General features: G+C 40.0%; 1 protein-coding gene across 1 annotated transcript; it reads right to left on the reverse strand.

Annotated features, from left to right (window-relative positions):
- LOC311276786 (caspase recruitment domain-containing protein 10) lies at positions 1-27,527 on the reverse strand. Its single transcript, XM_084386698.1, has 24 exons — positions 27,414-27,527; positions 24,363-24,584; positions 20,895-21,032; positions 20,256-20,442; positions 17,319-17,457; positions 16,729-16,899; positions 16,513-16,632; positions 12,815-12,940; positions 12,518-12,685; positions 11,770-11,862; positions 11,650-11,686; positions 10,283-10,323; positions 10,107-10,195; positions 9,985-10,031; positions 8,764-8,884; positions 8,475-8,631; positions 6,954-7,077; positions 5,980-6,220; positions 4,987-5,053; positions 4,792-4,894; positions 4,531-4,689; positions 1,112-1,218; positions 883-998; positions 1-583 (listed from the first exon to the last, which is right to left on the reverse strand). The coding sequence occupies exons 1-24, from the start codon at positions 27,418-27,420 to the stop codon at positions 379-381; spliced, it is 2,985 nt and encodes a 994-aa protein (XP_084242824.1). The 5' UTR covers positions 27,421-27,527; the 3' UTR covers positions 1-378.
- Between the last annotated feature and the right edge of the window lie 329 nt (positions 27,528-27,856).

The raw sequence follows: 27,856 nt of genomic DNA on the forward strand, positions 1-27,856 counted from the left end.
GGCCATGTTTTCGGAATCTTTTTTTATAGAAGTTTACTACAATAACTTAATTACTACAACAAAGCTCGAAGTTATGATAGAAAACATGAACACAAAAACAATCCAGAAAAATCCAGCATCAGTTTGTTATAAATATTCATATTAAATTATTCACATTATGGAGTATTTGTGTATACATATATAATCAAGTATGATCATTAACCATCTGTCCAATAAACCAAACCTAAAATAATAGTTAGTGTAAAGCATGTCTGGATGCATCATCATTACTTCCAGATTGAAACCATCTATTTTCTGAAAAGCTGCTTTGGAACAATATGTATTGTGAAAAGTTGTGTAGACTAATAATGAATGTTGAATGGAATTGCATGATGATGTCTACAGGACGCGCTCCTGTTCCAGCCACACCACGGCCCTCTGCTGGATCAGGATGGTGCTGCGTATGACGGCGAGCAGCTCGTCTGTGGAGCTCCACGCATTGGGCTCCAGCGTACTGAACATCAGAGGAAGAGTCTCCAGCTGCAGCTCCTCCATCTGACACGCCTCCATCAGATCCTCCTCTCTGTGCCCTGATAACAGCTTCCTGACACACACACACACACACACACACACACACGGGTTTCATTGGGCTCTTAATGTTTGCGTGATATCAAAAGCTCAAGGTTGGGCTGATGTTGTAAATACATCATCTTTATCCACTAACCATTTTCATCTATAAGGCCTTCAAACTTTCAGGCTTTTTAACTTTTTTCAAAACTTATATAAAAAAAATAAAAAAATAAATAAAAATAAATATATATATATATATATATATATATATATATATATAAAGTTTGTCTCGACAATTGCTGTATTTGAAATATTAGTGAAACAGATGCGCACTTGAGCTTGCGGCCCTTCTTGTCTCTGGGTTTGATGTAGATGATGATGGGATAGATGCTCTGCTTCAGGAGATTCTCCACATGATTCAAGCCTAGCTGAAGCAGACAGTGTTTGTCCTACACACACACACACACACACACACACACACACACACACACACACACACACAGTTTAACACAGTGGTGGCTCACAGTGTGTTTTTTTTTTTTGTGTGTGTGAGTGTGTTTACCTGGTTAATAACCTCTTGAATACTCTGTAGTTTGATTCCCAGTGGTTGATCTGAAGAGTCTAAGAGGAACACACTTTTATCCTGACGCACACAACCCTCCAGCGGCTCTGCACACAATGATAATAGTAATAATAATAATAATAGAACAAAATCCATAAAATGTATAATAAATTCCTGACATTAAGGCAAGGCAAGGCAAGTTTATTTATATAGCACATTTCATACACAATGGCAATTCAAAGTGCTTTACATAGAAGAAATTAAAATAATAAAAAGAAATAAGAATAATTAAAACATTTTAGAAAAATAAAATAAAATACAGTACAGTACAAACAGTCGGACGAACAGTGGCACAGTGCTCATTCAGTAAATGCATAGCTAAACAGATGTGTTTTGAGTCTGGATTTGAATGTGACTACAGTAGGAGCACATCTGATCTCTTCTGGAAGCTGGTTCCAGCTGCGGCTGGCATAATAGCTAAAAGCGGACTCGCCATGCTTAGAGTGAACCCTTGGTATTTCTAGCTGATATGATCCTAATGATCTGAGTGATCTGTTGGGTTTATATTCAGTGAGCATATCTGCAATATATTGAGGTCTTAGTCCATTGAATGATTTATATACCAGTAATAATACTTTAAAATCAATCCTAAATTTAACTGGGAGCCAGTGTAACGACCTGAGGACTGGTGTGATATGTTCATATTTTCTGGTTCTGCTCAGAATCCTGGCGGCAGCGTTCTGTATGAGCTGCAACTGTCTTATGGTCTTTTTGGGAAGGCCAGTGAGGAGTCCATTACAATAATCCACCCCATGGGCGTCGGAACCATTGTATATGGGTGGGACAAGACCCACCCACTTTTTAAGACCAATGATATTGGACCCACTTACTTTTACCATCTCTGATTCAGCGCATTTGTCTTTTCAGAGCGCCGTCAGTCAAATCCTTTCCACTTGAGGAATTCCCTAATAGATTAAACTCCATTTCCGCTGAATCGCTTCATTATATTTCTCAACGAGCCGCAACTGACGAAAGTAACCGCCCGTTGTACCCTTCCAGTCAAATATTGCGTTGCAAACATCAACAACAGCTTTAAGTTGTCATTGCTGGCAAATTACCATAGTATTAGGGGGATAATCCACGGATAGCTGTGCATTTAATGCACGACGTGGAGGCAAAGAACCGCCCGACGTGAAGTGGAGTTTAGTTTACTTGTTTTAATTAAAAGGCACCAGAATACATGAAATGGTATTTAACAGTTACTCCAGTAAACATTTTTTCTGGGGGAGGACCCACCCACTTTTTTTTTTCTTCCGACGCCCATGATCCACCCTGCTGGTGATGAAAGCATGCACAAGTTTCTCTAAGTCTTGTCTGGAAACAAAGCATCTAATTCTTGCTATATTTTTCAGATGATAGTATGCTGATTTAGTTATTGCTTTGACATGACTACTGAAACTAAGGTCTGACTCTAGTGTCACACCAAGATTCCTGACTTGATGTTTAGTTGTTTGACCCCTAGAGTGAAGGTATGCGTTCACCTTGAGAACTTCATCTTTGTTTCCAAACGCAGTGACTTCAGTTTTGTCTTTGTTTAACTGAAGAAAGTTTTGGCACATCCAACTGTTGACTTCATCAATGCATTGGCACAAGGAGTCAATGGGGCTGTAATCGTTAGGCGATAGGGCTAAGTAGAGCTGTGTGTCGTCTGCATAGCTGTGGTAAGCAATTTGGTTCTCTTTCATTATTTGGCTCATTGGGATCATATACAGGTTGAAGAGGAGTGGCGCAAGAATTGAGCCTTGAGGGACTTGAGGGACCCTTGAGCCTTTATGAACAAAAAGGTGAACAGAAAGTTTTTATTTTATATTTTCAGTTTTCATTTTAAGTTTAGTTTAATTTTAGTAATATGTAAGTAGCCTATTTTTTAGTAGTATTTAATATTTTGATTGAGTTTTTAAAAAATATTTTTCCCATTTTTCCATTTATATATTTTTTCTTGTGTTTTGTCATTTTTTGTAGTTTTTTTGTGTGTCATTTTTAGTAATAGTATTATAATATAGCCTACATAAAGATTTTAAACTAGTTTTAATATTTTCCATTATATTGTCATTTTAGTTTAAGTTGGAGTAATTGTGTTTTGTCATTTTTAGTAGTTTTTGCCATTTAAGTAGTATTATTACATGGCTTGGTTGAATTCTAATGTAGAATGCGGTGTGTTATTTCTTGAAAACAGACCGCTGCTAAGTATAACACACCGTTGCCATGAAAAACATAGCGTTGCTATGGACATAGGATTCTAACTGTAGAGACGGAACGGACTATTTTCAGAACTCCGGTCAATTTTAACATTGAGCTCATTTTTTTGTACATTTGGAGTGCTGTCAGTACAGAGAACAACGACAAAAATCGGTGTTGCCTACACCGAGTTATCCTCTTTTAAAAATTTGCACCCTGTTGACTTAAATGGGGCAAGTTTTAAACCTGCTTTTAGCCTCTTAACATCCTTGATGTGTCATTACAAGTGCACAGCCAATGTGAGTGATTCCTTCGGAGTGAACGCGGGTGAATCTGACTGCAGTAGATGTGAAAGATATGAATAAAAATGATGTTATTTAAGCCAGCGCAAATACCTGTATTTACATCCTGTTTTCGGTCAAAGTCCACAGCAGTAGATTGTCGAGTTAACGTGCATAGGTTTAGTACCTATGATCACTCACATGATCTGTGCACTTGTAATGACACATCAAGGATGTTAAGAGCCTAAAAGCAGATTTAAAACTTGCCCCATTGAAGTCAACAGGGTGCAAATTTTAAAAAGAGGATAACTCGGTGTAGGCAACACCAATTTTTGTCGTTGTTCTCTGTATTGACAGCACTCCAAATGTACAAAAAAATGAGCTCAATGTTAAAATTGACCGGAGTTCTCCTTTAAGCGGAAGCACTACAATCGTTTTTAAATCAATAAACTCCTTTTAAAATCAATATTTTGTGTCAAATTATTGATTGATTTGGTAGGTAGCCATGTAATAAGTGGGATAATGTAGAGCGAGGCGGTTGTTATAGCGAATACAACCCCTTCAGGCTGATTCAAGACCCCGACGCTTTGCACAACCGCCTCACTCTACATTATCCCTTACGTACTGTAGTTGTCACGACCCCTGTATCATTGTTTTGTAAAGTTTGTCATTTTAGTCGGGGTTTTTTTTGTGTGTTTTTTTTTTTATATGTGTATGTGGTATTTATTTCAGATCTAATTAAACTTATATGACGTCAGGTAGTTACCAAAGCAACATTTTCATTTATATTTATATATTTTGTATTATTATATCAGTTAACATTTATTTTATTACAAGTAACATTTGTTTTAGTTTTAGTTAATAATATTTCTTAGTTTAGTTGATGCTGAGATTGTGTACCTGGATGGCAGGTGTTGAAATCCAGACCGGATTCGGCCGGTTGCAGAAGCCGCTCGATGATCCCGCGTGACAGCAGAGACGGACAGAAAACCACCGGCCGTTTGCTGGAGACCCGAACCATCTGAACAAGACTGAACGGGATCAGCTGCTCCTCATGACCTACACACACACAAATACATGTACAAGCACACACTCACTGCTAATGTTGGCTTTTAGTGTTCTTTTTATTCTGTCTGACTTGTAGAAGTGGGCGGGGCTTACGGTTACTGAGTGTGTAGAGCACCTGATTGGACGAGCCGATCGCACGATAGTTTGAAGCGACCGCTTTAATGAGCCGAATGTGCTCGGGGGTTTTCTTACGGAACTGAAGACAGACACACAGCAAACAGCTCAATATCCGTGATAGAGAGACAGACAGGCACACAGACAGAAAGGTATCTAAAGACAGACCATCACCTTCTTCCTGCATTGATTCTGCTCAATCGCCATCGTTCGAAGTCTCACCAACAGCAGCTGCTGAGCTCTGAATGAGAAAAACACCCGTTCAGACTCCTGACATGCTCTATTTGACATCAGACGGACATTTAACAAAGAAATTCAATATTATATTACCAAAAATATCAGCACAGATATCTAAACTTTCCTAAATCGAGATGCATTTACTGGAGAGGCAAAATGACAAGTTGATGAAAATGAAGTGAATTTATGATTAAAATGAAATCAATACCTGCCAATGGGCTCAGATAAAATAAAGTTGTTTCCTATTTGAATTAAGTTCATTTTTGGCAGATATTTGTTTGCGTTTAAATCATAAACTCCACAAGACGATAAGAATAAGAAAAGAAGTCAAAAATGCAAAACCTGACACAGTGACTTGTAACAGACAAAGGAAAACAAGACAAAACACTATCTTTTTCAATGTTGTGAGTATTTGTTGCTTTATTTGAGCTGTTTATGTGATGTCATCAACCATCAAATAAACATCTCTAATAAAGAAACAAATACTCACAACATTGAAAAATATAGTGTCTATTCCCAGCCCTGGACCACCAGTTATTTACGTTTTACTTGATTAAAGGCCTGTTGACACCAAGGACGATAACTATAACTATAATGATAAAGATATTCTTTTATATTTAGAACGATTTTCAGAACTATAAGTAGAATCCAAACCCCAAATATAATGATAACGGCACAGAGAAACGCTATAGTTGGAATCATTATCAGAACGATTTTTTCCAGCCAATCAGAATCCATTCTGCTTTAACAAGCTCGAGCATTAAAAGCGGTAGACGACAAAATGGCAGCGCTCGCTTATAAACAGAATTTATTAAGTTATCTTTTTCAATTATCATTCTTGGTGTGAACAGGCCATTATGTTCAGAAGAGTTAAAGGTATTTTATTTGAATTCTTTATAATATTTCAATGTTTAGTGTGTTTGTGTGTACCGGTTGTAGTTGGGCACGGCTCCGGCCTGCAGCGGCGCCCCCGTGTGTTTGTCCACGCGAACGCAGCGCCACTGATATTTGCCGTTATAACGTGTGTCGGTGACGTGCAGCACATCGTCACAGCGAACCCTGAGACACGGCGGGTCGCCGTGGGAACTGAGGTCAAGGTTCACGCGCACATAGAACGAGTCGGCGCCGGTGAAGGATGGAGACGAGAGTTCAGCCATTAAACGAGAGTAACCTGAAAGAAAATGAATGAATTAGATAAAAATGATTAAGACATTTCTGATATATAAATTCTGATCTCTCTCTACTTTTTTTCTTTTAATTAATTACTTTATGTATATACTGTACATGGAAAAAATGCAATGCACTGCAAAATAATTACTTTTTTCATAATAAAATTATATTTTTAAAGCATCTGAAAATAATCCGTCAGAAAAAAAGAGACAAAATCATGAGATACATTTTTTTGCAATCACATTAATATCTCACATAGTTTTGCTTGTGTACTGTTTTAAGGATGCCTAGGAGTTTTAACCGGAGAACTAAACTACAACAAAAAGTATATTTTTCTTAGATTTTCGTCTGCAGTATCTTGTTTTCCAGCACAAACATGTAAACCTTCTCAAATCAAGATACATTTACTGGTAATGCAAAATGATGTAATATATTAAGTGTTGAAATTGACCAAAATGAAGTGAGTTTATGCTTAAAACAAGAACAAATATCTTCCAATGCGGTCAGAAAAATAATCTTATTTGCCCTTTGAATCAAGTTTATTTTACTGACCCCATTTGGTAGATATTTGTTCTTGTTTTAGGCATAAACTCACTTCATTACGATCAATAATTTTGCATATCTAGTAAAGGTATCTTGATTTGAGAAGGTTTACATGTTTGTGCTGGAAAACAAGACACAAATACTGAGTGAAAACGTCACATTGTGTAGTGAACTGGATGTTTGTCTCTCACCCTCCTGGTTGTGTGTGTGTTTGAGTGCGTTAGGTTCGGTCCACCACTGTAGTGAGAAATGAGCCACTTCAGACGTACACTGACTGAGGCGAACACGACCCTCGCCCAACAAAACCTGATCCAACTAACACACACAACAAAATAAGCATTCAAATGATTATTGATATGAAACAAGGGGTTCTGGAAAGGGGCGGGGCTTAGACATCATCTCTGATTGGTCAGTTACAATGAATCTAATAAATAAACCTTCCATTTGAGATATTCACTGTGATTTTTTTTATTTAATGTCTATTAGAGTTTGTCTTAAATTATTCTCCAAACCAGAATTATTGTCACATGATACCTGTAACTTTTTCAGCCCTGGTCAGGATGGACCAATCACAGTTGTTCACTGGATATTGATTATTTGCACTGTGATACAGGCACTGTATTACAGTGATTCACCTGTTACCTCGATAATAGGACTTTTTCTGTAAATTTAGGAAATTTTTCCTCATCATCTGCACCGGTCTTGTGTGGTGTGCCACAGGGATCCGTTTTGGGACCTTTATTGTTTTCCATTTATATGCTTCCCTTGGCCCACATTTTTCAGAAATACAACATTTCATATTACTGTCATGCAGATGATTCTCTGTTTTTCCTTCCAGTAAGGATTGACACCACTGTTTCATTCGATGTGTTACTGAAATGTGTAAATTATATTAAGAGTTGGATAACAAATAATTGTCTGAAGCTAAATGAGGATAAAACAGAGGTTTTAATTCTAGGTTGTCCTGTAAAATTCCTCCCCTGCTCTGGAAGCCCGGTTAGGTCCTCTCTCAACCAGTGTACGTAAACGGATCAAAAACCTTGGAGTGATCTTTGACTCTTCACTATTTTTTTATAAACATATTAGTACTGTTATTAGAGCAAGCTTTTTCCATTTGAGTTCTATCGCAAAGTTTAAGCATCTTCTTTCAAGTAAAGATTTACAGAGACAGCAGAGAGTAGCCAGTTCAGCAATGAGGGTTCTTTACAAAGATAAATTAAGAAATTACGTTTACTTTATTATTCAGCAAAACAATACGTTATCTATCTATTATTATTAGTAGATAATACGTTAGATACGTTATCTATTATTATTGTTACTTGTTCATCATTGTGTCAGTGTTTTATTCGCTGACTTTAGCTAGATCTGTGCTTGAAGAACAACATGGTGACGAAATGCGTTTGTGCGTTTAGGGCTCCTGTAGAAACATGTCGGTGCATGTCAATGTAGGCGTGTGTGTAGATAGAAATGGCTCATTCTAAGGTATTAAAAACAACGGTTCATTAAGTAAGGCCTTTATACACCCATGAAAACAGTTATATAAATATGATATTGCATTTATGTCAACAGATCCTCCAAAATATTATGCAATGCACCTTTAATTCTGGCCTCCCTCAATATTTATTATCACGACTGCAAGTATGTGCAGTGAAAATGTGTTTCAGTAAAATAGGAACTTCCTATCTAACATGAAACAGTTTTCAGTCTCTCACCTCCAGCAGTTCACTACCCTCTTTCAGACCGTATCGCTCCGCGGGTGACCCCGTCCTCACCGTCTGCACGAACACGCCCGTCCGATTGCCCCCGATGATGGTGATGTCACCCGCCAGACTGATGCTTTTGGGCGAAGAGGAGAGAGCTGGAGCCAAGCTGAGAAACAAACGAGACAGAAATGAGACCAGAGGAAAGTTTAGTGTCTACTGGTGGAATCGAACCCTGATTCAGATCAGCTGAATCTAGTGTGAAAGCAGCCTGTTTCCAGTGATGATGAAGAGCTCGTACCGCGGTGAGGATGAAGATGAGGATGAGGATGATGAAGGTTCGATCACGTTGATCACGTCAGGAGGAAAGAGTTGAGATGGCAGGGAACTCCACGAACTCAACCGACACGAGTCTAAATCCTCTACAACAGACACAAACAGTTTATGTGAATCTTCACTGGCCTCATGATTCAAATTGATTCACAAGGTAGATTTGATTGCAAAATAATTCTCAAAGTATCGTCATGCAACATTTTCTCAATTATGTTACAAATTAATATACAACAGGGGTTAAATACCAAAATTTCAGTTTGAATACTTGAATATTCAGGGTCTGAATACTTAGAACCTTGTGATATTTCAGTTAAATGTGCAAAAATGTCAACAATTCTGTGTTTTTCTGTCAATGTGGGGTGCTGTGTGTACAATAATGAGGAAAAAAAAAATAACTTAAATGATTTTAGCAAATGGCTGCAATATTTGCAAAAAAGAGTGAAAAATTGAAGGGGGTCTGAATACTTTCCTGTATTCAGAATTACTGTTTTCACTGTATATAAACACAATTATGACATAAAGCCAAAATTAAGAAAAGTCATATTTATGAAAAAGAGGTCAACATTATGACAAATTAAAACAGAATTATGACATAAAAAGTCAAAATTATGACAAAGCAAATCATAATTCTGAAATAAAAAGTCAAAATGATGACATACTGTCATCATGACTAAATCATAAGAGATAAAAAAAATGAAATTATGAGATACAAATGTTTTAATTATGAGATTAATAAAAATAACCATTTTCAGGCATAATTTTAACTCCTTATGTCATATTTCTACTTTTTAAGTCAGAATTTTGACTTAGTATGGCTTCCATTGAAACGTTGCAAGCAATTAATAGTGTTTAAGTGTCTGAAAGTTTCCAGATAAGAGCAGTGAGAGATTTTTCTCTCTTTATTTGGCATTATTGCCATTTGATTATTATCTATATATGCTGTGCAATGAAGCCAGTGATTGACCTAGTAATTTGCTTCAACCTTTCTGACATCTATCTGGGTTTACATACTAATTCAAGTTTTTTTTGTGTGAAATAAGCAGTAAGCAGAAGACATAAGTAGCATCGCAAGCTAAGAATCGATTCTGCAGTTCATAAGAATCAATTCAGAATTTGTTGAAGAAAAAATATTTTTTCTCTGCCATCGTGGAGGAAGATACACAGACAGACAGACGGCTGTATCACACACCTGTAGGTGTCTCGTTCTCGTCGCTCCCCCAAGAGTTCAGATCAAACCTGCAAACACAGGCAGACAGTGAGACGCCAGTGAATCACATACATTTACACTGTTTTCTCCACTGCGTGTCTTACTCCATGTTTGCTCTGCGGTGGATGGAGTTCATGCAGGGAGGAAACGGGAATGTCGAGAGTCTGTTGATGTCCTTCTCCGTGTTACACTCCTGCACAATCACAAAACATACTGTGAGATTTCAAACTTAGCTCATGATCATCACCACATCATATAGTAAAATTATCTTTTTATTCACCGGCGTAAGCAGGTTCTCCTCTGAATTTGAGCAGTAAAAGTCTGTGACAAAAACACACAACATCATCAATTCAAGTCACATTTATTTCTATAGTGCTTCATATCAGACAGATTGTGTCAAAGCAGCTTCAAAGAAATTAACAGGAAACCCCGCTAACAAAAATATATATTCTGAGAACGTTTTGATAATGTTCCCATTAAGTTATGGAATCGTTATTTCTGAATGTTCTCAGAATGTTCAAAATATCCAACATTTTAAAGTTTTAAAAATGTTTTCTTGTTCATGTGAAGGTTAGCAAAAACATTAAGGGAATGTTGAACATTTTAAAACAGTAGTAAGTTGTAATGTTTAAAAAAAAACATTAGAAGAACGTCCAACTAAAACGTTTCATAAGCAATGTATAAATTATGTTTTTTGTGCTAACCTTATTAAAACCAGAAAACGTAGAACGAAGGTTCTATTAACGTTACTGGAAGAACTTTTGTTCGCAACTTTGAGAGAACCTTGACAGAATGTTAGCCAAAGTTATGAGAATGTTCCCTATTAGCTGGGAAAGAAATTATAATGTTGCAAAATACATCAATTATGAAAAATAAAATTTTGGCTGTAAAACAGCTCTACTAATTCGGTTCAATGTTGATTCAGTTTAGTTCGATAACAGTGTCAATGTTGCAAACTTCTTCAATTATGAACCCAGCTAAAAGAGAATGTTTTAATAATGTCCTGGCAAGGTTCTCTCAAATTTATGAATAGTTACTTTAAAATAACATTCGCTCTGGTCTTTAATAATGTTCTCAAAACATTAGCACAAAACATTATTTGCACATAGCTCATGGAACTTTTTTATGTTTCGTTATTTGGACACTTATTTTGATATTCTGTTATTATTTCCTTTAGTTCCTGTTTCCCTGCTCTGTTTCGTTTCAGTTTCCTTGGTTACTGATTATGTTCCTTGTTTGTTTCTATGGTTACTTATTAGTATCACCTGTGTATGGTTATGTTTGTCATGTGTACATACAGTATACTTTATGTGGTTTGCTAGTTCTCCTGAGTGTTAAGAATTCTGAATAAAGACTGTTTTGCTTTGCTACTCCTTCGTCTTGTCGAGCGCGCTGCAAGTGACTCGTGACACGTTTTAGTTCAAAATTTGTTTCAGAACGTTCAGAGAATAAGTAACATTCCTAAAATGTTGGCAAAATTATAAAATGGAATGTGTCCTTAAGATTTTTTGAAAAGTAACTTATTTAGAACATATTTTTGTTAGCTGGGAAATTAATTACAGTGACAGTTAGTTAACGTTTTGTTCTCATCCGATGGTGTTAGTGCAGTCAAATTGATAATATTACTAAAACTACACACACACTCACCTTCAGACAGCTCACAGATCTGAGCTTGAGAGGTTGACTGTAAAAACAAAATAACAACATGAGAGATCAAGTACACAACGTTGTTGTTGTTATTTTGTGTGAGTGTGTGTGAACTCTGACCTTTTGAGCTCGGAGTGTGAGTGGACTGGGACTCAGATCGACTGAACAGCACGGCCCGAAACACTGATCCTCACTGAACAACGACAGATGAGACTACAAACACACACACATCTGTTAGGATCTGTTGAGGTGACAACATTCAATTTAACATATAAATGTACACTAAACAACTGAAACAAACGAAAACAGCTAAAAATCACTATGTAAACAGACATATATAGTAATTCTGTTATTTTTATTGAAGAACCAGGATCCCATGACATGGGAAATCTAGGATATATAAAAATGTTTTTAAAAAAAGTATACTGTATATAAAAATGAATAAGATCTAAACAAGTCATGGAAATTAATTAAAACCCTAAAAAGTTATGAAAATGAATAAAATCTTAAAGTCATTTCAAATATTAAAAACATAAATATTTATGTATATTAATAAGATTTTAAAAAAATCACGTAAATTCATAAAATAAAAAAATTCAAAAAAGACCTTGAAAGGGTGTGTAAATTATTAAAAACTTAAATATTCACGTAAATGAATAAAATCTTTCAAAGTAATGTCAAATATTAAAAAACAAATATTTATGTATATTAATAAGACATTAAAATGGCATGTAAAGACTAAAAACGTAAATATTTGTATAACTTTTTTCATGTTTTGTTATTTGGACTCTTTAAATATTCCTGAAAATGACTAAAACTGGCAAGCAGCTGCTTGTGTAGTGTTGGACAGTGAGTGGTGCAGTCGTACGCAGTGCAGGCAGGTGGCGCTCTGCTCTCTCTGCTCTCGACTCTTCTCCGTCTCTCTCTGCTGCTGCTCCAGGCTGTTCTGAAGCTCCGCCATGCGTTTGCGCAGACGGTTCTTTTCCAGCAGGCAGTCGGTGAACTCCAGCTGCAGACCGTCACGACTGCGCAGCGCCTTCAACACACACAGTAACAGAAGAGTGGACGTTTGTGTGTGTGTTTGTGTGTGTGTGTGTGTGTGTGTGTGTGTGTGTGTGAGAGTGAGTGTGTGTCTCTGTGTGTGTGTCTCTGTGTGTGTGTGTACCTGGTCTCTCTCTCTCTCCAGCTCCATGATCTGGGTGAAGTAGGACACACTCCTGCTCTGCTCCGTCTCCCAGTCCAGCTGCAGAGTCCTGAGCCGCAGCTGAAGCTGCTCACACTGAGACGCCAGCTACACACACACATGGATAAATATAATATATTAATCCATTCCGTATTGACCTTTGACCCGGAGCCATTCTAGCCACCATTTGACTGTAAAATGAAGGAGGGAGACAAGAACGCGCTGCCTAGATCATTGATTGCAAGATTTACTTATAAAAAAACGGCCTGATGGAAGTGTTGATAAAAACAAAGTCATCTGCAATGTCTGCAGCAAGGAATTTGCATATCACCGGAGTTTGTCAACTCTAAAGTACCACATCAATGCAAAGCATCCAGGAGTTAACGTTAATTACGGAGGTACGACCTAGCATGTCCCGTGATAACAACTCTAGCAGTCAACGTCATCTTCAAACCACACTGGAGCAAACACTGAAACGCAAACTTAGCAAATCTTAGCAAATTTTTTAACTTTAATGTCACTAATGCTGATTATTCATTGATTCATTTTAATTGAAATTTTTTAAATACTTTCACAGCAAAAATTATGTATGTGATTAATTTAGATTAATTAATTAAATCACAGAGTATGTAATTAATTAGATTACATTTTTTAATCGATTGACAGCCCTAATATATACACTGCTCAAAAAAATTAAGGGAACACTTAAAACAACACAATGTAACTCCAAGTCAATCACACTTCTGTGAAATTAAACTGTCCACTTAGGAAGCAACACTGATTGACAATCAATTTCACATGCTGTTGTGCGAATGGAATAGACGACCGGTGGTAATTATAGGCAATTAGCAAGACACCCCCAATAAAGGAGTGGTTCTGCAGGTGGTGACCACAGACCACTTCTCAGTTCCTATGCTTTCTGGCTGATGTTTTGGTCACTTTTGAATGCTGGCGGTGCTTTCACTCTAGTGGTAGCATGAGACGGAGTCTACAACCCACACAAGTGGCTCAGGTAGCGCAGCTCATCCAGGATGGCACATCAATGCGAGCTGTGGCAAGAAGGTTCACCACTGGCGCCCTGTGCTCTTCACAGATGAAAGCAGGCAGCAGAACGTTGTCCATGGCGTCTCCAGACTCTGTCACGTCTGTCACATGTGCTCAGTGTGAACCTGCTTTCATCTGTGAAGTGCACAGGGCGCCAGTGGCGAATTTGCCAATCTTGGTGTTCTCTGGCAAATGCCAAACGTCCTGCACGGTGTTGGGCTGTAAGCACAACCCCCACCTGTGGACGTCGGGCCCTCATACCACCCTCATGGAGTCTGTTTCTGACCGTTTGAGCAGACACATGCACATTTGTGGCCTACTGGAGGTCATTTTGCAGGGCTCTGGCAGTGTTCCTCCTGCTCCTCCTTGCACAAAGGCGGAGGTAGCGGTCCTGCTGCTGGATGGTTGCCCTCCTATGGCTTCCTCCACGTCTCCTGATGTACTGGCCTGTCTCCTGGTAGCGCCTCCATGCTCTGGACACTATCCTGACAGACACAGCAAACCTTCTTGCCACAGCTCGCATTGATGTGCCATTCTGGATGAGCTGCACTACCTGAGCCACTTGTGTGGGTTGTAGACTCCATCTCATGCTACCACTAGAGTGAAAGCACCGCCAGCATTCAAAAGTGACCAAAACATCAGCCAGAAAGCATAGGAACTGAGAAGTGGTCTGTGGTCACCACCTGCAGAACCACTCCTTTATTGGGGGTGTCTTGCTAATTGCCTATAATTTCCACCGGTCGTCTATTCCATTCGCACAACAGCATGTGAAATTGATTGTCAATCAGTGTTGCTTCCTAAGTGGACAGTTTGATTTCACAGAAGTGTGATTGACTTGGAGTTACATTGTGTTGTTTAAGTGTTCCCTTAATTTTTTTGAGCAGTGTATATATATATATATATATATATATATATATATATCACCCTGCTGCCGCCTCAGCTCTCACTAGGCCCTTCACCCAGGCCTTAGCATGGAGCCGGCCGCAGGCTCAGTCGCTGCCAGGCCAGGTGGCAAGTGCAAGAACAAGCGTCCCTGAGACGGGCCACCCAGGGATGGAGGAACGAGCTCTTCGGGAGATGTTGACCGCACCACTCCCTCCCCTGGAGGAGGGCCGGGTGGAGAATGGTGCCCTTGGTCCACTGGCTCAGTTTGTGGAAGCCTGGAAAGTGCTTCCCAACCTGTCCAGCTGGCTCCTCTGCACCATCAGACTCGGCTATATGATTCAGTTTGTCTGGCACCTGCCCAAGTTCAGGGGTGTTCACTACACTACGGTGTTAAGCGAACGGGCCCCTGTCATGCATGCAGAGATTGCAGTCCTACTGGCGAAGGGCACGATAGAGCCGGTCCCTCCAGCCGATATGAAGACCGGCTTCTACAGCCCATACTTCATTGTACCCAAGAAAGGAAGTTGGTTACGGCCAATCTTGTACCTGCGAGTCTTGAATTGGGCCCTTTACAAGCTTCCGTTCAAGATGCTCATGCAGAAACGCATTTTCGAATGCATCCATCCCCGAGACTGGACGCGTACTTTCATGTCTCCATCCTCCCGCGACACAGGTCATTCCTGCACTCTGCGTTCGAGGGTCGAGCGTATCAGTATAAAGTCCTACTCTTCGGGCTGGACCTGTCGCCAACCGCCTTAACGAAGGTCCCATGAGAGAGCATGGTGTTCGTTTCCTCAACTATCTCGACGACTGGCTGATACTAACGCAGTCCCGGGAGCAGTTGTGCGAGCCCAGAGACCTGGTGCTCTGGCATCTCAGCCAGTTGGGTCTTCGGGTCATCTGGGAAAAGCTAAAACTCTCTTTTCTCGGTATGGAGCTGGACTCGTTCCACCAGACGGCACGCCTCACAGATGAATGTGTCAGGTCAGTGCTGAACTCCTTGAATACTATAAAGAGCAGGACAGTGGTCCCACTGAAACTTTTTCAGAGGCTCTTGGGGCATCCGCAGCCGCAGTAACGCCGCTGGGTTTGCTTCATATGAGACCGCTTCAGCACTGGTTTCACGGCCAGGGAATGGGAGTGGCAGAGCGGCACGCTCCGTGTGACAATAACCCCGGCTTGTCACCAAACCCCTCAGCCCGTGGTCAGACCCTTCGTTTCTCTGGGCCGTTTCTCATAGACACCATCACTTCTGTGAGAGCACCCTCTACGAGGCGTGCCTACACTCTGAAGTGGAACCTGTTCATTGAGTGGTGTTCTTCACATAGAAGACCCCCGAATATGTTCGATCGGTACTGTGCTATCCTTTCTGCAAGTTGGGTTGGAGTGAAGGCTCCCTCCACCCTCAAAGTGCATGTTGCCTCTATTGCCGCACATCACGATGCAGTTGATGGAAAATCCACAGGGAAGCACGACCTGATCGTCAGGTTCCTGAGGAGTGCGAGGAGACTGAATCTCTTCAGCAAAAAACAAATGGTGCGTGCATCCGCTTTCGTATTTATACCCGCGCTACGGGGCGGAGCGTGAGATGCAATTCTCGCACGCCAATGTGCATTGACTTGTTTAATTAATACTCAAAGATGACAGGCTCCCTAAGCGTGATCCCAATCATTCGGCACGGTCGACTCATGTCTCTGTTCCCTCCTTCAGGGAACGAGGGTTACATTCGTAACCGAGATGTTTCCTCTTACTTTCTCTCTCTGCGTCTCCGAGCTCTCCAGCTCTCCCTGCAGTCGGGTGATGGTGCCGCACAACTCCTGCCGCTGCTCCACCGCCTCCCGCCGGTCCTGCTGGAGGATGTCCAACAGAGCCTACACACACACACACACACACACACACACACACACACACACATTACTCACACTCCTGTAAGTGTAATGATGAGCTGAGAGAGTCTTGTGACTGACCTGATTTCCAGAGTTATGCTCAGCCTTTCTCACAGTGAGCGGCGGCGTCTCCTTCGGGACTGCAGACGCGCCGTCACACGCCTCACTGCTCGTATGATGAATCAGTGAGGGGGCGGAGCCATCGTCTGCTCTTTTCTCCACCTCCAGCAATCTCTTCCTGAGCTGCTCCACCTGCACGGACACACCCTCTTTAAGCCTGATATGAACTCTGTGCAGGTCAGAACTACAGTATTCATAGTGTCTCAACAAGTCAAGTCACTTATTTATATAGTGCTTTTTTACAATACAGATTGTTTCAAAGTAGCTTTACAGTGATAACAGGAAAATAATGCAACAATGTTTGTTCCTAGAAGAAAATACCATCACAGTCCAGCTTAAGTAAGTTCAGTGTTTAGTGTTTATCTTATCCATCAATGGTCCATCAATGGTCAATGGTTGGCTCTCATGACCAATATGGTCATTATGGTCAATATGGTAATTCACACTGAAGAACTTTTTTTTAAACTATATAGTCAACACTTCAATAAATGTTTCAACTGATCAACAGGTGATTTCATGGGAGACGAGTCTTAATTTTCCGAATATTGTACCTCTGTGAGTAGTTCTCTCTCGCGCACAGAAGCTTTGCGCTGTTCCTCTAGCGCTCGCGAGTATTTCACAGCCTGTTCCATGTGTCTGTCCTTCAGCAAACCCAACTCACGAGTACAAGACTCCCAGTCATGCCTCAACCTTACCCAGAAACACACAGGTAAAAACGTATTTACACTAAGGCATTTGACTTGCAATGTATTTAAGGTACACATTTTTATCATTTTATGCAATCCCTGGGAATAAACCCCATTACCTTCCGTAACGCAAACACCATGCTCATACACTACTTACCAAATTAAAGTAATTAATACTTTTATTGAGCAATATATATATATACAGTGAGGAAAATAAGTATTTGAACACCCTGCTATTTTGCAAGTTCTCCCACTTAGAAATCATGGAGGGATCTGAAATTGTCATCGTAGGTGCATGTCCACTGTGAGAGACATAATCTAAAATAAAAAATCCAGAAATCACAATGTATGATTTTTTAACTATTTATTTGTATGATACAGCTGCAAATAAGTATTTGAACACCTGAGGAAATCTGTGTTAATATTTGGTACAGTAGCCTTTGTTTGCAATTACAGAGGTCAAACGTTTCCTGTAGTTTTTCACCAGGTTTGCACACACTGCAGGAGGGATTTTGGCCCACTCCTCCACACAGATCTTCTCTAGATCAGTCAGGTTTCTGGGCTGTCGCTGAGAAACACGGAGTTTGAGCTCCCTCCAAAGATTCTCTATTGGGTTTAGGTCTGGAGACTGGCTAGGCCACGCCAGAACCTTGATATGCTTCTTACAGAGCCACTCCTTGGTTATCCTGGCTGTGTGCTTCGGGTCATTGTCATGTTGGAAGACCCAGCCTCGACCCATCTTCAATGCTCTAACTGAGGGAAGGAGGTTGTTCCCCAAAATCTCGCAATACATGGCCCCGGTCATCCTCTCCTTAATACAGTGCAGTCGCCCTGTCCCATGTGCAGAACCCCCCCCCCAAAGCATGATGCTACCACCCCCATGCTTCACAGTAGGGATGGTGTTCTTGGGATGGTACTCATCATTCTTCTTTCTCCAAACACGTTTAGTGGAATTATGACCAAAAAGTTCTATTTTGGTCTCATCTGACCACATGACTTTGTCCCATGACTCCTCTGGATCATCCAAATGGTCATTGGTAAACTTAAGACGGGCATTGACATGTGCTGGTTTAAGCAGGGGAACCTTCCGTGCCATGCATGATTTCAAACCATGACGTCTTAGTGTATTACCAACAGTAACCTTGGAAACGGTGGTCCCAGCTCTTTTCAGGTCATTGACCAGCTCCTCCCGTGTAGTTCTGGGCTGATTTCTCACCTTTCTTAGGATCATTGAGACCCCACGAGGTGAGATCTTGCATGGAGCCCCAGTCCGAGGGAGATTGACAGTCATGTTTAGCTTCTTCCATTTTCTAATGATTGCTCCAACAGTGGACCTTTTTTCACCAAGCTGCTTGGCAATTTCCCTGTAGCCCTTTCCAGCCTTGTGGAGGTGTACAATTTTGTCTCTAGTGTCTTTGGACAGCTCTTTGGTCTTGGCCATGTTTGTAGTTGGATTCTTACTGATTGTATGGGGTGGACAGGTGTCTTTATGCAGCTAACGACCTCAAACAGGTGCATCTAATTTAGGATAATAAATGGAGTGGAGGTGGACATTTTAAAGGCAGACTAACAGGTCTTTGAGGGTCAGAATTCTAGCTGATAGACAGGTGTTCAAATACTTATTTGCAGCTGTATCATACAAATAAATAGTTAAAAAATCATATATTGTGATTTCAGGATTTTTTTTTTAGATTTTGTCTCTCAAAGTGGACATGCACCTACGATGACAATTTCAGACCCCTCCATGATTTCCAAGTGGGAGAACTTGCAAAATAGCAGGGTGGTCAAATACTTATTTTCCTCACTGTACATATATATTAGGGGTGCAACGGTTCAAATTACTCACGGTTCGGTTTGTATCACGGTTTTAGGGTCACGGTTTTGGTATGATTCGGTATGTGCTATGTTCAGGGCAAAAAAGGACTACTGTCAAATAAGAATATGAACAAATAATCAAACAGCACAAATAAATACAATGGAGCAAAGATACTAATAAAATAAACAGTGGTTTATACAGCTATCTAATATTAGTTTTCAGGTACAGAAATTGAATAAAGTAATCAAATGTATAACAACATTGCATAATCTGCACTGTAGAAATTAAATAAAGATTATTCATTATTAAAGTTACAAAAGCTATTCAGTCAAGAGCAGTGAGTGATTTACTTGTCTTTTTTTAAGTTTGATTAACATTAAAAACACAGACAGAAGGAATATTAGGACATAATTAGGACACTTTAAGACATAATGCACGGATCCAATACACTGATACTGAAACATGCGTTATCTTTCTCGATTGTTAGCGTTAAATTAAGACGTAACCGTGACAATTTAAAATTCAAAGACTAAAAGAGAGCTCAATATTTGCGGCTGTCTGAGACGTGGCTTTCTGTGAGCGGGTGAGCACACACAAATTCTGTTCTGTTCTGTTCAAGTTCTGTTTCGCATCTTCTTGCACTCAAATGTTTAAATTGGCAAGGCTAAAATGACTTTATTTTAAACACAGGTAGTAGCATGTGCTGTTCAGCTCTCACTTGCATCCACACGCTATCAACACCCGAGTGATGACAGCATAAATGACTGCTCATATTAGAGCATACGGCACTCGCATTGAACAAAGCTTAGGGGAAGCCAGAATGTGTATCCATCGACAGAAACATCCATTAGCCAAACTCTGTCTGTTTTACACGTTGTCATTTGCAAAAAAACAAATTATAGTGTAGTGTATGCGTCGTCATAATTGAGATATATATATATATATATAAATATATAATATGTTTGTATATGTGTATATGTACGTACCTCTCCTGCTGTATCCGGTCCTGTCGCAGCTCTTGCGCTTTGCGTTCAGCTCTGCTGCGCTCCTCCTCGGCCACACGGCAGCGCTGAGACAGACGCCGCTCACACAGACGACTGCCGCGCAATTGTTCTCGCAGCTTACGCACCTCCAGCAGCAGAAACTGAGTCAGACCCTCAGGACCCTCCTCATCTACACACACATAATACAAAAATAACATTAAACTTCTGCATAAATGACCATTGAAGTCGTATTTTCTTCCCCATAGTGGCGTATATCCACATGAAACCACTTCTCAAACAAGAGCAAATGTAGGGCAGGGCTTGATTTTGTCCGTGGGGAATTGATAGGATGTTTGTGGTTTACTATTGGTGGATCTGGTTTTGATTGACATGTTGCCCCGCCCTCACGCCAGTAAACACGTCATCAGAGAAGATTTAAGAAGGAGGGGGAAGTTATTTTGATTCAAGATTGTGAAGCACATGAAATTAAAAAAAATTATGTGAAAAAATCCAGTCAATTCCTCATTGACAAAAATCAAGTCCCGTTTCATTCGGGTATACGTCACAACAGGGGAGAAAAGACTAGAGCAACTTCCGTTTCGTGCCGACTTTAAACGGCAGAAATGTGACGCATTCACACACCCAGCATGATGGAGCAGCGTTGAGTCGGTTGTTGTCCGGTCAGCTGTGTGAACTGCTCCGGATGATAAAACTCCAGTGACTCCATGAAAGCCTGTAGACCGCGCTCGCCACGCCCCCTCAGGATGTCCAATAAACGGCCTGCACACAACAACCAATCAAATCACTGCACACTGATACTGACACACGCGCCAACCAATCACAGCACACTGTACATTCTCTCTCTGTAAATGTGAAGGTTTGCTTCTAAATTCACATACTATCCATCCTAAATAGTATGTGATGTGAGGATGAGTGCGTACTAAATCAAAGCACACTGAAAAACAGTATGTCAAAGAGGAGAGTGTGCTATTTAGAGTAAAATTTGCATTGGTAAATGAGTGTTGGGCTAACATTAGGCCAAGTCACTTTATGTTTAGTGCTTTATAGAATACAGATTGCTTCACAGAAATAAACAGGAAAATATTAGTGTTGTAAAACTCACCAATTATGAAATTTCAGCTGTAAAGCAGCTCTAGAATATAATAGTCATCATTTAGCTTAAAAAAAGTTTTGTTCTCATTCAATTGTGTCAAGTGCAGTCAAATCGATAACATTGCTAATGGTTAATTGTCTTTAAGCCCATATTTTACCCACGACCCTTCCTCTTCCAACACAAGAGGTATTGTTTCCGTATTGACTTTTCCAGATGTGCGTGTGAGGAAAGTGAGGCTGAAGATTTTCAATGAATGAACCTGAGTGCAAACAGCAAGAACAAACGCGTCTTGTGGTACCATGACTCAATCTTATGACGTTGTAGAATTTCCGAAACGGCTGTACTGTCTTACTACACACACCGAAGTATGAACTTTACACTAGTGAAGGGACAAATAGAGCAGAGGGCTGAACTAATTGAACCAACGGATTCACTCTTTTGAAACGAACATCATACTAACCTTTAAATGACGTTCTATTAACATTAAGGAAACTGGACATTTTTATGTTCTTAGAATGTTACAAAATAGCATTATTATAATGTTGAGTTGTTAAAAATAAGTTGAAAGAACGTTTCAGGAACACCATAAACATTCCTCTAACATCAAGAAAACATTGACATTTTAATGTTTATATAACCAAAACAGAATGTTTGGAGAATGTTCTTAGAACAAAAAATTGCTAGCTGGGATGGCAGGGCTCCAGACTTACTGTTTTCACTAGGAGCGCTGTAGCCCTTAACTGAACATTTTTAGAAGCACAGGCAGAACATTTAAGGGCACACAATAGGGGACCAATAGACTGAACTCGTAATGCATGTGCACGCCATCAGCGTTTCTCACAGGTTTTGCGTTTAAAGTCTGTGTAGAGTTTCCTGTTAAAACGGTGTCGTGTTAGCGGCCCCTAAGTTAATAACTAATGATCGTTGTGACGGAAGTGAATCAATCAAATTAACTTTAGCTGGAAAATAACTTTATTCAAGAACTGCTATAAAGCCAAAACAATCTCTGTTACTTTAAAGGGGACATATCATGCTAAATTCACTTTTTTACCCCTTAAATGCATTTTGATGTATATTTGGAGTGTTTAGAAGTACAGAAAAGTTGAAATTAGTCTCTTCAGGTGCTTCGGTGATATCTTAATATTCTGTTTTGGTCATATTTTGCAACCTGGTCCGATTTTTCTGTTCTCTATTACGTTTTTTTAACAATAACGTCACAGTATTTGCAGCGGAACTGCCAAATAAGGACATCGACTCCCGGCCCAACATTTCGAGCAATCCTCCATTTTTATTTCTCGCTGTGATTTTGTAGTCTAAGCTCAAGGATGCAGAAGTTCACGAAAGGGTAAGTCAAAATGTTCGGTTGTTGGATGTAGTAACCCACACGCTTCATTACACCGTCTCCCAGCATCAGAACCTCTTCGAAGTGCCTGGTTGAGTTTTATTTTTAACGGAAATGTACCCATAAAGTCATTTTTGTGTTCGCGAACGCGAAGCACTTCAAGGATAACTACTTCAGCAACAACGGGGTTTATCTAGCGGCACAGAAACTTTTGGACATCCAAGATTTGTGTCAACACAGAAAACATTTCATCATTGGATAGTTTTTTTCATTTATTAAAGTGTTGTTTTATGTCAGCTTAATGCCCGGAACGCTTTTCAGAAAAGATAAGGCAACTTATTTAGCACAATTCACACGGTAATTCAGGAAAAAAATATCTCCGAATGCTCCACATGAAAGTTTGGTCTTCCGACCTTTTACCACCATGTCGATTTATTTTTATTAATATGTGCGAGGGAGAGAGAGCAAGACAGCACCTAGTTTGGATTGGAGACGGTGAAGTCTTGTTTACACTTTCGCCTGGCTCGGAAGAGAGAGAGAGAGAGAGAGAGAGAGAGAGAGAGAGAGAGAGAGAGAGAGAGAGAGAGAGAGAGAGAGCGCGAAGACAGTGAAGTCTTGTTTACACTTTCGCCTGGCTCGGAAGAGAGAGAGAGACAGAGAGAGAGAGAGAGAGAGAGAGAGAGAGAGAGAGAGAGAGAGAGAGAGAGAGAGAGAGAGAGAGAGAGAGAGAGAGAGAGAGAGAGCGAAGATGGTGAAGTCTTGTTTACACTTTCGCCTGGCTCGGAGAGAGAGAGAGAGAGAGAGAGAGAGAGAGACCGTCTCTCTCTCTCTCTCTCTCTCTCTCTCTCTCAGTTAAACATGCGCCCTGTCACAAGCGCGGCAGTTCATCTACATTACTCACCGATCAAATAAGACTTTGGCGGGACAAAAAAAAAAAAAATCGCTTTGGCGGGCGCTAAACCAAGTTCAATGCAGGAAAATCGTATCTCTGCTATCAAACTACAAAAATGGCCGAACGGGGTGGAGTTGAACCCAGTGTCACCTCTGCAACCTGGAGAGGGGGCGGGGTATTAAGTGTCTCAGTTGCAATTAAAAAGACCGCACCAAAACGAGTTGCTCTCAGACGCACATCAGAAAAGGGGTAGAAAAGGGACCTGTGGAGCTATAATAACGAGGAATTCAGACCCAAGCATTGCAGTTCCGCTTTATATAGACCACAAATGTATGATTTATATGTAAAAAGGAACAATTTAAAAGCATGATATGTCTCCTTTAAACTATCCTTGTATCTCTGTAAAGCTGCTTTGGAACAATCTACATTGTTAAAAGCGCTATATAAATGAAGATGACTTGACTTGACACACCTTAAATCAACCTGCAACACAGTTATTCACATTCACATGACAATAAAGCACAGAGCTTAATTTGAGGTGTAGATAAAATTAACTTTATTATCAATCATAATGTCTTAATATTAATTAAAAAGCAAAACGAGTGAAAAAATGTATATTAGGGAGTGAAAACAGCTAATAAGCCAATAAGCATCCTCTGCAGCCACCTACTGGTTACAAAGGTAGAGCAGCGTTTCAAAAGCGCCCAACGCTACTTTATGTGCGCTGTGATGTGATTGATGTGTGGTGTTCTGCGTCCTCACCGGCTCTGCTGATTCTCATCGGATACTGACTGGAGTTGAGCACCTCGTCCTCGTCCTGCTCATCGATCACCTTACACTGCCGCAGATACGGCGTCAGCTTCGCCGGGTTTAAAACGCGGGTCAGTTTGTGTCGGACTCCTTCCACTCGCTCCCAGAGCTCCTCGCACTTCTCCTCCTCTGACGGGGTCATGACCGAGCTCTCGTCTCCTTGCAGCCATTCACCTGTGGAAACACAAGATCTTCACAAGGGGCTCTTCTCAAGTGTAGGCGTAGGTGGCAAGAAAAGTGGCTAAATTGTGCCCGTTTCCTGTTTTTGTGGTTGTTGTAGTAGCTACATCAAGGTTGGTAATATTACTGTCAAAAAATAGCTTATAGGTCACAACTCACACAGCACACATTGTAAAAGCTTAGATAAAAAAGATTAGTTTAAATAAGTAACTTTTTTACCTTAACTGAACAGCTTCAGAGTCATTGGAATGGTTACATTACTTATTTCGGGTTGAATGGTGGTCGTTTCGCACCCCCCTGGTGCCCGTGAGCGGAAAATACGCACTTGCAACTTTGAGCCGGCGGGCCGCCGGCCGCCGCGTCAGGAAGTCTCGCGTGAAATCAGGTCTCGCGATGTAAACAATTGCTTTACGGACAAAAGAAATCTGCTAAAATGCTGTCATTATTGCGCTCCCTCACGCTGTTCGAACTCGAATGAAGAAGACGTTTTAAAGAATGTCCCATCTGCTTTGATGTCGTCGATCTACTAGCCTCTGGTGTCTGAGAATCGCCAACGAGTTTTTACAACAGTGTTGTCAAATATCTATTCCGAAGCTGTGGGGGGAGCTCTAGAGAGAAACCTGCGAGCAAAAAGCGAGAATACAGCGAAGAAATCCCGAAGTTACTGAGCCCCGCTTTAAGCTGTTGATAAACATCAAAAAAGAGATCTGTTTTGTGAAGAAAAGCTGTACCTGACCCGAATCAACCACATCACCTTTTTCCAGACCCGACCTGCATAAATTAACTTGAAAATTAAAAAGAAAAACATGACTTAGAAAAAAGTGAAACGCCCAAACAAATAATGGAATTAAAATAATTCATTTCTTCTTGGCTCCCTTTGGTAAAAGCACATTTATTTAAAATATTTAAAACAGTCAGAACCATCTCAATCATGAAACATTTCATGTAAGTGAATCGGTGAGTGAATCTCAGAACAAGATTGCTTGACAATACGATTCAAAAGATTTAAATCTCATGGTCACAATGACTGGACAGTGATGGGAGATTTACAGCAACAGAAGTCCAAATCTGTGGCGCACAAATGCATGCAACACACTCTCGCACCAATTCATAGCTATTTTACAATTTTGTGGCCATTTTGATCAATTTTATGTTTTGGTGGCAATTTAAAGCCATTTAATGTTTTGGCTGAAATTCGTAGCTATTTTAAGTTTCAGCATCAATTCAAAACTATTTTAGCCTATGTTTTGCCAGCAATTCGTAGCTCCTTTCCAATTTTGACGACAATTCGTAGAATTTTTTTATGTTTTGCTGGCAATTCACTGATAATTTAAGTTTTGAGTTGAGCAATACAGTAATCATAAAGTAGCTAAACTTCTTTGTCAAGGATAACACATTAAAGTTTATTTCTATTGTGGTCCTTGATTTTTGTTCAAACATGGACAAACGTCCAGCCAAAATGTTTCACAGAAAAATATGAATGATGTATAAAGTATGTTTTTGAGCTAACGTTTTGAGAACATTATTAAAGACCAGATAATGTTGAAGTTGAACGAACATTCTATTCATATACTGCCAGAACGTTCGCCAAAGTTCTCAAAACATTTCCTGTTAGCTGGGTTCATGCTTGTTTTTTTCTGAAAAGAAAAATTCCGTATCACATCGAACAAATTAATACAACATCTCTTAAAATAGCTAGTTTTTCATGAGATTGAAGTGAACGCATATGAAGGTGAAATATCGCAGATCCACATGATCATAAAACACAGACGTAAACATGTTAATGCACTGCATGAGGGCCGAAAGAGGGACTGTAAGAGAGCAGTTTTCTCACAGCAGAAGAATGCAGGTGGTACCATCCTCTCAATGTACACGAGAGATCCTCAAACAGACCGAGCGATAACACTGCCAGAGGAACTATGGAAAACAAACTTCATTTTCACCCAGGCCTGCCGATACCTGCACACCCACAGGAGATATCAGTTACATTTCATGTAACTATCAACTTTGTCTCAAATATGTTTTTTTTTTCCTTCTTACAAGGCCAAACAAAAAATGGTCTTCCTCCTGAGATATGATGAAGATTAGGGGTGTGTGCGGGGTTTGTATGTGTCTCTGTTCAAGTGAGGCAGGTCCAAACACATGCTGGAATCTCAATGAATGTCTCATAGTGAAGGAATCCACAGCTGGGAACTTTACAACTACTACACACTACAGGCTACATTACAAACAAAACACTACGATAAAATTAACACAATGCTAACATAAAACTACTAACAACCCAGCGAACAGGGAATGTTCTCAGAACTTTGGCTAAGGTTTTCTCAGAAGTTATGAACAAACGTTCTACCAGAAATGTTAACAGAACCTTCGTTCAGAGTTATGTGTTGTTTTAAAAATGTAGTACAAAACATAACACATTATTCATGGAACTTTTTTTTTATCTGACACATTTTAGATTGTTGAATAATTGAAATGTTACATTTTTCAGAACGTCCTGAAAACATTCCAAAATAACGTTCCCGTAATGTTTACAAAATTGATTGTTCCCTTCATGTTCGCATGACCGTGATAAAAATAGAACATTCAGAAATGGAACGTTAGCAAAAACATATTTTTGTTAGCTGGGCTAGTAGTAAAACAACAACAGAAGAAACTCATCAAGTTTGAAGGTTAAACTCGTTTTTGGTCCATAATGTCACACAATTCCAAAGTATCGTTATTTAAATCAAACATTTAATGAATTGATTCACACTGATTTTATTCTGTATTATGAATCGATTCATCAAGCAGCTGATGAGGCTGATCAGATAAACATCTTACCGCTCATGATCCACAGCAGTGAGCAAACGAGATGAGAGAGGTGAAAGAACAACAGCAACACTTCAGACACAAATCAGAGAAGACGAGAAGGCAAGTTTGATATGAGCAACCTCTCTCTCTCTCTCTCCCTCTCTCTCTCTTTCTCTCTCTCTCTCTCTCTCTCTCTCTCTCTCTCTCTCTCTCTCTCTCTCTCTCTCTCTCTCTCTCTCTCTCTCTCTCTCTTTTAGATACCACTCCGTCTATATCCAATGTATAATAATCGTCAAAATGCCTGAGTCACTCAACATATGAGTGTGACTGATTAAAGGCACACTGTAAACTTTGTGTCACAATGTTCGTGTTAATATTTCACCAGTGTAATTAGTCACATTCCGGGCGGGTCAGAGAGTGCAGTGACCTGTTAGTTCATGCCGGTGAGGATGAGGATTATCCACTGGAGGGAG

The sequence above is a fragment of the Rutilus rutilus genome (assembly GCF_951802725.1).
Source record: "Rutilus rutilus genome assembly, chromosome: 1".
In the NCBI taxonomy this organism is placed as follows: domain Eukaryota; kingdom Metazoa; phylum Chordata; class Actinopteri; order Cypriniformes; family Leuciscidae; genus Rutilus; species Rutilus rutilus.

Coding starts and splice junctions, on each gene's coding strand:
- LOC311276786 (XM_084386698.1), bottom strand. Junction 17,458..20,255: donor GACCGGATACAGCAGGAGAG/GTACGTACATAT, acceptor TTTCTGGGTAAG/GTTGAGGCATGACTGGGAGT. Junction 10,324..11,649: donor GATCTGTGAGCTGTCTGAAG/GTGAGTGTGTGT, acceptor TTTTTGTCACAG/ACTTTTACTGCTCAAATTCA.